The sequence below is a fragment of the Theobroma cacao genome, chromosome 9, assembly GCF_000208745.1.
Source record: "Theobroma cacao cultivar B97-61/B2 chromosome 9, Criollo_cocoa_genome_V2, whole genome shotgun sequence".
NCBI lineage: Eukaryota > Viridiplantae > Streptophyta > Magnoliopsida > Malvales > Malvaceae > Theobroma > Theobroma cacao.
The window spans coordinates 8215678-8228365 of record NC_030858.1 but is presented as its reverse complement, the minus strand read 5'-3'; the positions used below and the strand labels follow the sequence as shown (position 1 = coordinate 8228365).

The 12688-nt window shown below is 34.2% G+C and overlaps 1 protein-coding gene across 7 annotated transcripts in view; it reads left to right on the top strand.

Moving 5' to 3' along the window:
* Window positions 7599-12688, top strand: part of LOC18588923 — a 7799-nt gene continuing 2709 nt past the window's right edge. For 6 of the 7 annotated variants that reach the window (XM_018127617.1, XM_007013656.2, XM_018127616.1 and 3 more), the window contains exons 1-7: window positions 7599-7744; window positions 8065-8130; window positions 8633-8904; window positions 9536-10196; window positions 10981-11180; window positions 11266-11510; window positions 11727-12586. In XM_018127617.1, coding sequence (XP_017983106.1) covers window positions 8110-8130; window positions 8633-8904; window positions 9536-10196; window positions 10981-11180; window positions 11266-11510; window positions 11727-12421 — 2094 coding nt within the window. In that variant the 5' untranslated portion in view covers window positions 7599-7744; window positions 8065-8109 and the 3' untranslated portion in view covers window positions 12422-12586. Of the gene's footprint in view, window positions 7745-8064; window positions 8131-8632; window positions 8905-9519; window positions 10197-10980; window positions 11181-11265; window positions 11511-11726; window positions 12587-12688 lie in introns of those variants that run through there. The other variant, XM_018127618.1, reaches the window with a different exon arrangement.

The following is a 12688-nucleotide window of genomic DNA, read 5'->3' as shown; positions in this document are numbered from 1 at the left end:
TTAAGTACAAGTGATTCTAGGAGGGATAATAGCAAAAAATTAGCTAAGGTTGGTGAGCATAATCCGAAGAGTTTGGGATTGGAATCTCGGAATAGATTTGCTGATTTGACAGAGAGATTTTCGGATAGTGCTAACGAAGAAGTTACTGCGATGAAGGAGGCTACTAGTGGTGAGAGTCCTAATGTTATACAACGACCTCCAAGCAAGTTTAAACTTAAAAACGTTGCTAAGCCTAGTTTACAAAGGAAACAAGATCAACTAGGAATACTCAACTTTAAGGTAGTGGAACCCATGATCATAGATTCACATGGAGAATTGTCTAAACTTACCTTTCAGGCTGGCACTTCTTTGGTGAAAGCCTGAAAGGTGGTCAAGTTCGTAAGACTGGGCCCAAGAGTAATATGGGCTCTAATGTTAAGCAAGCTGGTATCAAAATGAATGAGGGTGGTTTATCATAAAAGCCTTCTGATATTAACTTTGGTGGTTTTAGTCCAATCCTCCATCGTACTAATGCAAGCCCAAATTCTCTCCCTCAAAAATATCCACCGTCTTTAAAAGCAAGTGTAAAGAAATAGGTGGGTTTGACTGGAACTGATGAAAACATAATGATGGACTCTACAAGTGAAATAGATACAGCAAACTTGGCTATGAAGAATGATTTGGGGAACGGTGGGAATTTGCCACCATTAGTAGATTTACAGATGCTTTGAACAATGTTGGGAGTTTTTTATTTTCTTAACAGTATCTTATGTCCATATTATTTTGGAATTGTCAAGGTGCAGTTAGTGTTGAGCTTCTGCGGCATGTACGGTAACTGGTTACTGTTCATAGGCTTAATATCTTAGTCATAGCTGAGTTTAAGATTAATGGAACGGAAGCTGAGAGGGTCATTAGACAATTGAATTTTGATTTTTGTACTGGAGTGGATGCTAGAGGATTTTCAGGTGGTCTTTGGGTGTTATGGAAAAATAGCATTGGAGGTCTTTGAGAAAGCAGGGCCATTTATTTCTATCCTTATCATGAATGGTGGAGGAAAACGTTGGGCCTTTACTACTGTATATGCTAGTCCTACTCATGCTAACAGGATGTTTCTTTGGAATTATTTGAAAATATTTGATGAGTTTGATCAAATTCCTTGGTTGTTATTGGGAGATTTTAATCAAATTATCTTTAATTTGGAAAAGCAAGGGGAAGTGTAGGAGAGCTCAGGAAGAATGGAAAATTTTTTAGATGTTTTGACTAATGGATGCCTTATTCATCTTGTAGCGGTGGGATGTTGGTGTACTTGGACTAATAACCAAGGCGAGGAAAATCTGATAAAAAAGAGATTGGATAGAGCTTTATGTAATACAGCATTGAGGAGCAAGTTTCCTGAAGCTTTTGTGACTAATCTTTTGAGAGTCCAAAGTGATCATTGTCTGGTTTTGGTTAATCTATATAGAAGAACCCCTATTAACAAAGGATTGAGACCATTTCGTTTTGAAATGGCTTGGTTATCTCATGTTTCTTTTTTATACTTCATTAGGAGTATATGAAAGGAGGGGAATAACCTTCATGTAAATCTCAAGGATTTTGAAACAGTTGTCAAGGAATGGAATGTGTCTACCTTTGGCAATGTGTTCAAGAAAAAAAGACGTTTGTTAGCTTGTCTAAATGGGATTCAAAAGGCTTTAGAGGTGCAGCGTAATCCTTATTTATTTAGACTGGAGGAAAGTCTTACCTTGGAGTATAATACAGTGCTTTTGCAAGAGGAATTGATTTGGTTTCAAAAGTCACGATCGAACTGGGTCCAATTTGGTGATCAAAATACCAAATTTTTTCATACGACCACAGTAATTAGGAGGAGTCGAAACATGATTAGCACTTTGAAAAGAGCAAATGATAGTTGGTGCAATGATCCTTTGGAACTTAATTCTTTGGTCATTAATTATTTTATGCAACTTTACCAGGAGAATTCGATTACGACTAATATTGATGATATTTGTCTTAAGTCTCGGTTTGACTTTGATGAGAGACAAATATTGGAGATTGTTCATATTCCACAAGAAAATGAGATTTATAGAGCTCTTCGTTAAATGGCCCCCTTCAAGGCTCCAGGCCCTGATGGTTTTCAGGCAGGCTTTTACCATGCAAATTGGGAGACTGTGAAGGAGTCGGTTTGCAAGTTCGTCAGAGAAGCTTTTATTACAGGACATTTTGATGAATCTTTTAGTAAGGTGCTGATCGTGCTTATTCTAAAAGTGGATAACTGGGAAAGGGTATCACATCTTCGTCCAATTAGTCTTTGCAATGTCCCTGTGAAATTGATCTTGAAGATTATTATGGGTAGGCTTCGACCTTACTTGAAAGATATTTTTTCTCCTACTCAGAGTAGCTTCATTCCAGGGAGAGGTAGCACTGACAATATAGTTGTGGTTCAAGAAGCTGTTCATTCTCTTAGGAGAAAACAAGGTAAGATATGTGGCCTTCTAATGAAAATAGACTTGGAAAAAGCCTATAAGAAGATTAGTCGGGATTTTCTTCGTTGGATGCTAATTGATTTAGGCTTACCTTCTACTTTAATCTCTTTAATCATGTTCTTTGTCACTTTTACGAAGATGAATATCATATATGGACTGAGGAGATGACTTCGTGCTTTAAACCAACTTGCGGTCTACGTGAAGGATACCCCCTTTCTCCCTATTTATTGGTCTTATGCCTGCATAAGTTATCCATCATGATTGATGATGTAGTTGAGGACGGTAGTTGGCAACCTATAACTTTATGTCAGAATGGGCCGTCCTTATCTCATATTTTTTTTTGAGAGAAAATTGTGAGAAATGATATGATAAAAATATTTTAAAAGTAACTATCAAAATAAATTTAATTATTTTTAATCATATTTAGTCATAACTGGACGAAAATACCTTTTAAATTATTTCAAATAAATTAAACTATTCATCATAATTTCTCTCGAATTTCTCTCTCACCATCTCAGTCTCTCAAATTTTATCGATTTCTCTGTTCGACATTTGTCTCCTATGCTTTCGATTTCTCTCTCTTACGTTTTCAGATTTCTCTTTCTTATGCTTTCAAGACACCAAGTAATGATTTTGACATACTTGGATGGTAGCTGTTTGGAAAATTCGATTTTTAGGTATTTTGGATAAAACTAAAATGGTAGAAATAATCACAAATGTATGAAATAGCTTTTAATTGAATTAATTCAGGACCTAGATATCAATAAACTCAAAATTTTGAAATTTATAAATCTAAGTTTTCAAAGATTTTTTTTTTATTTTTAGTCAAAGTGGGTGTTTTAGATAAAAAAAACATTTGTATTTTGATTTATGAAAACATGTTAGAAACACTTTAATCGATGCCAAATTGTAAAAAAAAAAAAGCAAAAAAAAAGAAAAAAGTTGAGAAGATTTGAAGTTTCACAAGTTTTTGTACATGGCTTGTCACAGACTTTTGTATATGGTGTGTCACACGCTAACCTTAGCTTGTCACAGGTTTTTGTACATGACGTGTAACACGCTAACCATGGCTTGTCACAAGCTTTTGTACATGATGTGTCACACACTAACCATGACTTGTCACAAGTTTTTGTACATGGTGTGTCACATGTTTTTGTATATGATGTGTCACACGCTAACCATGGCTTGTCCCAGATTTTTGTACATGGCATGTCACACACTAACCATGGCTTGTCACAGGTTTTTGTACATGACGTGCAACACACTAACCATGGCTTGTTACAGATTTTTATACATGGCGTGTAACATCATAGCGTGTAACTTCATTAAGGGTAATTTTGTTCAACTTGACTAAAAATAGTTAAAATTATAAAGAGGGTTATTTTTAAAAATATTTTATCTGTAAGGATTACTTTTTAAAATACCTTTTTTTTGCAAATGACCTTTGACTCTTTGGAGAGGGTTCAACTAAACAAGGCCAGACGATGATAAGTGTCTAAATGATTTTTGTTCCTTTTCAGGACAAAGAGTGAACTTATCGAAATCTAAATTTTTTACTTCAAATAATGTCCTTTCCTCGGTGGTGGAGGAAATGAAAACTGTTTCGGGCATGCAACATATGGATGATCTTGGTTATTATTTTGGAGTTCTTATTCTCTCTGAGAGGGTTGGGAAACATAGTTATAACTACTTTTAAGAGAAGGTCAAAAAGATATTATCATCTTGGAAAGCCAATTAATTATCATTAGCAGGAAGAGCTACCTTGGTTCAATTGGTGACTAGTACAATTGTTAATTATACTATGCAATCAACTAAGTTGCCAATTGAAGTTGCTAAAGATATTGATGCCTTGAACAAAAATTTTCTATGGGGTGCTATAGATGATAAGAAATAATTCCTATAATTAATTGGGATATGGTGTGTCGTCCAAAGAAAATGGGTGGCTTAGGGATACGAAAACAGTTGAAATGAATAATGCTTTATTATCCAAATTGGGTTGGAAACTTGAATATGGTGATCATGGATTGTGGGCACGAATTCTTCGAGCAAAATATTTGAAGGGTGAGCCTTTTACTCGTTCAATTCCTAAGTCAAATGCTTCTTACACCTGGAAAAGCATTTGTTCAGCAAAAGAAGTGGTCAAATAAGGCTGTTCGAAACTAATTATCCAAATTGGGTTGGAAACTTGAATATGGTGATCAAGGATTGTGGGCACGAATTCTTCGAGCAAAATATATGAAGGGTGAGCCTTTACTCGTTCAATTCCTAAGTCAAATGCTTCTTACACCTGGAAAAGCATTTGTTCAGCAAAAGAAGTGGTCAAATAAGGCTGTTCGAAACTAATTGTCAATGGGAGAAACTTTGGCATGAAAGGTGGTTAGGGACCAAAACACTAACAGAGGTATGTGAACTATCTATGAACCACCTATCTCATGAAGTTGTAAGTGATTTTATCGATGAAAATGGGAGATGGATAAATGAGAAGTTAAATGTTTTACCACAAGGTTTGCGTGACTAACTATCTTTGGTGCGTTTGCATCCCAGTAAAGAAGATTAAGTCAAATGGTCACTTTCTCCTGACATTAATTTTTCGATTAGTTCTTCATATTCATTGTTACAAAACCATGTTGCAACCTCTTTTGCTTGGTCTCGGATATGGACCACGGGATGGCCACCTAGAATTCGTCACTTTTTCTAGTTAGTTGGAAATAACCGTATCCTTATAAAGGAGGCCTGTCTTCGAAGAAAAAATTCAAACACTTCTCGATGTCCAAGATGCGATGCTGAAATAGAAGATATATTACATGCCTTACGGGGATTGTTCTGAATCCCAGGCCATTTGGAGAAAGTGGCTCCATAGTGCTCACCTTGACCATTTTAATGGTCTTTCTTTGCAAGATTGGATCTTTTATAACTTTAATAGGAAGGATGTTCTTGTAGAAGCTAACATTTGCTGGCCCACTCTTTTTGGGTTTGCTTGTTGGCATATTTGGAAGCTTAGTAATAAGTGTCTCTGTGAGGAAGGATATCAAGGGACATCCAATGCTAGTTTTGCTCTAATTGCAACTACAAGGGGTTACATGGAGTTTCAAGTGGGTTATTGTCTTCTCTTCTTCAATAGTTGAGCTTTATTACTTGGCAACCACCTATCTAGAACTTTGTCAAGATGAATGTTGATGCAGCTGCCACTTCCAATCCAGGAGAGCTTAGCATGAGAGGTTTATGTCGAGATAACTGTGGATATTGGATTTTTGGGTTCACAAGTAGACTTGGAATGGGCACTATTCTAAAAGCTGAACTACATGCTATTCATATGGATCTTAAACTAGCTTGGGATCATGGATGTCGATGGATTTGTGATTGAATTGGATTTTACAGTTGTTGTCCAGAAAATTCATCAAATAATCCAAGACAAGGATCCTCTTTCACAAATTATTTACTCTATCCAGCAGTTATTAATAAGAGATCGGGTATGTTCGGTACATCATATTTATAGAGAAGCAAATTTTGGTGCTAACTTTCTTGTTAAGAAGGCTCAATTGGGGGCATTTGGTGTTGTTTCACGGCTCTCTCTTCCAAATGGGTTATCTCCTTTGCTTCAAGATGATTTAGTTGGTGTTGCTAGACCTAGAGCTGTGATAAATCAAACGGTTTTCGCTTGTATGTAACAAAAAAAAAAAATAACTCAAATGCAACTTGATATATACTTTAAATCATATAATTTTTAATATATTAAATTTAATTTGTTAATGATAATTGATTTAGACTTTTATATAAATTTTATATTTGATATATGATGAGATATCACAATTGATTTTTAGCAAATTGAAATATTTATGGTCTATTGCAAATTATATAAATATTCAAAATTGTTTTTTAGATAAATAGTTTTATATTTTTTTTGGTGGAGACTTAGTGAAGTACATGCTGATACTTCCTTGTTGACCTAAACTTGGACAAACATTGAAAAAGAACTTGATTCTTCCTCCTATCTGTCCTAAAAAATATTATAGTTTTTTATATTTTAAATTTCTTTAATAGTACTTTTATTTACTTTTAAATCTAAAATGAATGTTTTACTTTTCATTTTCAAAAACAAAAAAAAAACTGTATTTAATTAATAAGTGTATATTAATCTAGGTATACATTAATTTAGTAACAGATTTTATGGATACTCACTAAATTTATTTTCTTTTCTCACTTTTTTCATTGAACTTTAATTTGTCTTAATTTAATCAATGATTTTTTTAATTGTATCCAATATAATCATTTTAACAGGTTTTGTTTAAATGAATAATTAATGAAAATAAAGTAATTATTTACATAATCATGTCCTTTAAAATTTTATTATTTTTTTCTTTTTATTTTTTATTTTCTTCGTTATATTAGTAGATTTTTCATTTTAACAAAATAAAAAAAATAAAAATGAGTGGCAAAAATTAACATAAAGTTTTAAATGACATGATTGTTTAAGTGATTATCTATTATGCTATTATTTATTTGAATGAAATTATTTAGAATGATCCAATTTGATATATTTTAGAGTAAAATATACTTACTTTTTAAATTTTGATTGAAATTACATGAAAATCTATTAATTTTTAAAATAAACACTCAATCCCAAAATAATATTTTTCGTTAGACAAGTAAATCTAACTGTTAATCAATCATTAATATTTCTATCAACTTACTGACATAAAAATGATAAAAAGATAATTTTATCCTTACTTAATTTTTATAATTCTAATTATATAATTTTATTATTTTTTATTAATTAAAAAAAAATTCTCCAACCCCTTAAGAGTTTCCCAAAGGAGCACTAATCTGGTGCTCCCCCGATGCTCCCGTTTCTTGGAGAGCTGGGGAGCACCGATATGTACTCTTTATTTTTTTTTATTTTTAAAAATATGATGACAATTTTTTTAATTAATAAAAATATTTTAATTTTTTCATTATTTATGTTAACAGTATTTATAGTTTTTGAGTGAAGTATTCATTTTAAAACTAATGAATTTTTATATAATTTTGATTAAAATTAAAAAAATAGGTTATTTTATCCAATATTTTTAAAAAATTAATGATATTGAGCGAATTAAAATTTAGCCAGTAAATTTAACAAAAAAGTAATAAATTTGATTACTATTCCAGGAGGGCCGGAGACAGGGGCCCCCACCTCGAGAGAAACAGAAAAGACAGCTTACTACATTCAACCGAAAAATCACAAAAATAAAAAATAATCCTTTTAAGTAGCTCTTACAAAATTTCCCTCACGATCACTCTCAAAGGTAAATTTCTTAAATTTTAAAACCAGCTTTTCATTTCCACGTTGGGTTTTTTGTGTTTTTGTTTTTGATTCAATTTTCTCCTCCTCTTCTTCTTTTCTTAAAGTTTTTTTTTTGTTTTTCTTTTGTCATTTTTATTGGTTTTTACCTTGTGGGTTCTTTGAATTTTGCCTTTGAGTGTCAGAATTCAAGCATTTTATTGGTGGGGTTCTTTGTCAAATAAAGTTTTTATTATATCTCCCTCATGGATCAAGTTAAGTTAATCTCTTAAATGCATGAGCTTTAGTTTCTAATTTATAGTTTTTTTTTCTTCTTGAATTTAGTGGAGGAAAGTAAAAGTTTGAGGAATTATTCAATCTAGAGGAAGCATGAAGGGCCATGAATCAAAGGTAATTATTCAATTTCTTACTCAAGTTACCACTGTTTACTAGCAATGTCTTCCAAAGGCCTTTTCTTTTTAAATTTGAATCCTTTTTTTGGTCTTAAATTATATCTTGAATAAGTAGTTTATTTGCTGATTGTAACCTGGCTACGCCATTCTGTGTGAACACATCTCACCCATGTAATCAAATCGAAAGGAAGTAAAAGTTTTCTTCTTCTGACTTTTATGTTATCCGAAACACTTACATTTAGTGGAAAGGTGTGGTGCGAGGCTGACATGAACACTACGCTTGAACAAAATAAGATGTTCAAGTGGAAGGATTCATAATCATTAATTGGTTGAGCGATAAATTAGATAGTGATGTTATAGTTTACTTTGTGAGCCATTAGAAGATGATGAGTAGGATAATTAGATATGGATATATTGCCTTTCATTTGTTAGAGTCCTGCTTTTATGCTTTTCCTTACATGAACTTTTTATTTGTTTCTTTTTTTTATTATTTTATTTAGATCCCAAGAATGGAGGACATTCTTAACCTTCCGGTGCAAGATCCTCCTTGTTCAGAGTTTTCTGCTGCTCACATAAAGTGGGTAAAAGTAGAAGGTGGTCGCCATGGTGGTGATGATATTGCTTTAATCCCTTTTGCTAGAGTAGATGATTTTGTTAAAGGAGAGTCATCTAATGCAGAATGTCCTGCTAGTTTCCGCATTGAGTCGAGGAGGAAGAGATCTGAAGGGAGTATCAGCAAACCAAGGGTTGATGGATATCTTGAGTATACACTGTATGTTGCTGATTGAACTCCATTTAGTAAACAAGACTGCTTGATTTTATGTTTCTTTGAAAATAACTTTCTGATAGTAGCTACTTAAAGTGCCTCTCTTTTTGAGTTTCGTGGTTATCTTCAATTTATATTATATGTTGTTTAAGTAATTTACAGCCTTTCTAGTCAAACTTTGTGCCACCAATCAATAATATACTTTATTTTTTTTCTCTTTAAAATTCTTTGTCAAATGAAAACCAGTTAATATATAATACTTCGTGAATTGTTTTTATGACAATAGTTCTTCAAAATACTCTTCCGTTTTTCATCATCAAAGGCTGCAGATGTTGTGCAAAACTTGTTCTCGTCTCATCATAGCAGTCGTTTCATAATCTTTGATTTTTTTCAGGCCATCTATGCAAAATATTAATATATCTCTAAGGCTAGCAGTTTTATTCATTCCGCAACAAAATTTATCAGGAAAATTATTTCAGTGTATCATATTTTGTATGTGCATGTGTTGGTGGGTGCGTATCTGTGTGTGTGTGTGTGTGTTTGCCTTATCTTTTCTTGCAATAATGTTTTTTTTAATGCTAATAGCCCATCGTTAGGCACATTAAGTAACATAGAAGCTAGTCTGGTGATTTTGCAGATACTGGTGTTCTTATGGTCCTGAAGATTACCGAGATAGCGAGTCTGGTCTTGGGGATGTCTCAAACATGAAACCTGCCACAGGGAAGGGAAGCAGGCCAGGGCGACGCCACATGATGAGAGGTTGCCTTTGCCATTTTACTGTAAAACGCTTGTACACCCGCCCCCTCCTTGCCCTTATTATATATAATCAAAGGAAGCATGTAGATAAAACAGGGGCCCCTTGTCATGGGATACTTGATCAGGATGCGGTGGGGACAAGAGCTATGTATGCTCCACGAATCTCAGAGGAATTACGCCAGAAGGTGATATCTATGCTTTATGTTGGAATATCTTTGGACAACATATTTCAGCATCACATGGATGTGGTCCAAAGGCATGGGGGCCCACACAACCGAGATGATTTTCTCACACGAAACGATGTTCGCAACATTGAAAGAGTCATTCGTAATACATCACATGAACTTCATATTGATGATGAATGCAGTGTAAAAGTATGGGTACAAAGGCATCAAAAACATGTTTTTTACTTCCAAGATGCTTCTGGTTCAGAACCTTTTATTTTGGGGATACAGACAGATTGGCAGCTGCAACAGATGCTTCACTATGGACATAATGGTTCAATAGCTTCTCATTCTACCTTTGGCTCAAAGAAACTTAAGGTATTCTTTTAAATATACCTTATATACATACATATGTGTGTGTTTGTGTGTAAAGAGAATGATTCAAATCTGATTGCCAGTCTGAAACAGAAGTGAGATTTAAAGAATGATAAGAAGGGAAAGATCACGGCTTCACAAGATCTCTTTATGCTTCACATCTAGGATTATGGTTGTTTGGCACAAGTCCAAATAAAACAGAACAGCTGGTATAATTCTCATAAGCTTGTTCGCTATTTAGTGAAAGTTGTTTCATGCTTATTTATACAGTTCTAGTAATCTTATTCTCACAAGGATCTAATATTCAATGTAAGGCACTACCAAAATTGACTTAAAAGAACTCTAAACCATAAATAAAACTTACTATATATAAGGAAAGCTTAAAATAAGTTCCTATACTTGATATCTGTAATTCCCAGAAAATCTGGAATTACTGGAATCCTTACACTTGTGGTTGAGGAAAACACCAAAGAAAATGAAACCTGTGATTTTCAAACCTAAAGAAATACAAGGGTAGGATATACCTAAATAAATACAATATCAAGCAGAGATAATAATTTCAGATTTTTGTTATGCCGTTTAGGTTTTCTATTCTTTTATGTGTCCATTGTTGCAAATATATTGGTTGGAAACTGTTTGAGATAGACATGTTATATTTGTAGCCATTGTTGCTTAAACTGCAGGATGCATAACTGTGTTATCATATATATAGCTCAATTTCTTTATGTTTATTATTGTTTCAAATGATTAAGACCTTATACTTGGTGAAAATCCCCTCCATTGACAGTATCCCTTATCCACTTTACTCGTCTTTGACTCATCCCAAAATGCAATTCCTGTTGCTTGGGTGATTACCTCCGCTTTGGTTGGTCAAGATGTTCATAAATGGATAGGTTCCCTTTCTGAAAGAATCCGGGCAAAGGACCCTAGATGGAGAGTCAATGCCTTCTTAATAGATGATCCTTCTTTTGGGATTTCAGTCATAAGGTAAATTTCAATTTGACATTTCTAGTTTATTGCATAATTTTGATTTTATGAAAGGAAATGTGATATATATGTTGCCTATTCTCAGAGATGCTTTCCAGTGCCGGGTTCTATTGTGTGTCTGGCATGTTCGCCGTGCTTGGATAAGGAGTCTTTTAAAGAAGTGCTGCAACATTGATGTGCAGCGAGAGATGTTTAAGCATTTGGGTTGGATTTTGTATTCCTCAAGAAGCGGGCCAAATGCTATGGATGCAGTTGAAGAATTCTTGGAAATATTTGTTGATCAATCTGCTTTTATAGATTATTTCAAGAGCCGATGGTCACCATACATAGGTGAGTGTCAATTGGTTGTTGACTTTTTATTAATCAGCAACAGTCTCTGTTCTGCTGTTTATACATGAATCTTAAACTATGTTGCTTCCATGAAATGCGTAGTAGCACTATATTAATGAGAGCCATTTAGCATTAACGACGGTAATTGTTGACAAACTAGAATGTTTTGTGTTGTTATTTCAAATTTCTGACTTAACATGCTTTCTTCTCTTGCAGAATCATGGGTTAGCGGCATAAGGTCCCTTCCGGTAGCTGGTCCAGAGCCCCATGCTGCCATTGAGTCCTATCACCGAAGATTGAAGTACAAGCTTTTTAATGAGCAACATGCTAATTTCTGGTCTAGAATTGACTGGTTAATTCACGCTTTGACCACAGAATTTCACTCCTTATATTGGTTAGAACAATACACCAGAGAAACAGGATATTTTCCAAATTTTAGAGATGAATCTTTCTCAACCAATGCTTGGTATCAGGCCCTCCACATACCAAATGTCGATGTTATATTGGATGAGCAGAATCTCCAGCTTGCAAAGGTCATCTCCCAAACAGACAGAAACCTGGCTTATGCAATTTGGAACCCTGGTTCAGAATTTTCCCTCTGTGAATGCGACTGGTCAAGTCTGGGAAATCTCTGTAAGCATGTCATCAAGGTGGCAATGATATGTAAAAACCGGCAGGTTGCAAGGCCATTGTTGTCAGCTCAAATTTATAGGCAGACCTTGCTTAGTCTTCTGCATAATCCCCCTGATGATCCTGTTATTCTTGATCATGCTATTCTGTGTGCAACTCGCTTGCAACAGGATATCAAAGGCTTGGAAGACTTGTCTAACAGTGGGCTACTCCAGCAATCGCCTCCTGAGATTAATTCTCAAGTAGCAGATAATACTCTCTTTTTTCCACGTTCTCATTGATTACAGCATCCTAAAAAGGCAATTGAACACTTTCAGTGAGGCTGTGAAGTTATAAGTTATCTTCTGACAATCTAGCTTCTGATTGAGGAAGAATGCATATTATCATGCTTGGAAAAGCAAACATGAAGTTTTAAATGTATGGCTTTCAAACTCCACCTACTTGAGGTACTGTATTTGCTCATGCTTCATGTTGCTTCTGTTTTTTTTTTTTAGTTTATATTGTTCTGCCTCTCCATAAGAAAAGGGTGAAGGGTGGCAAGGGCGGGG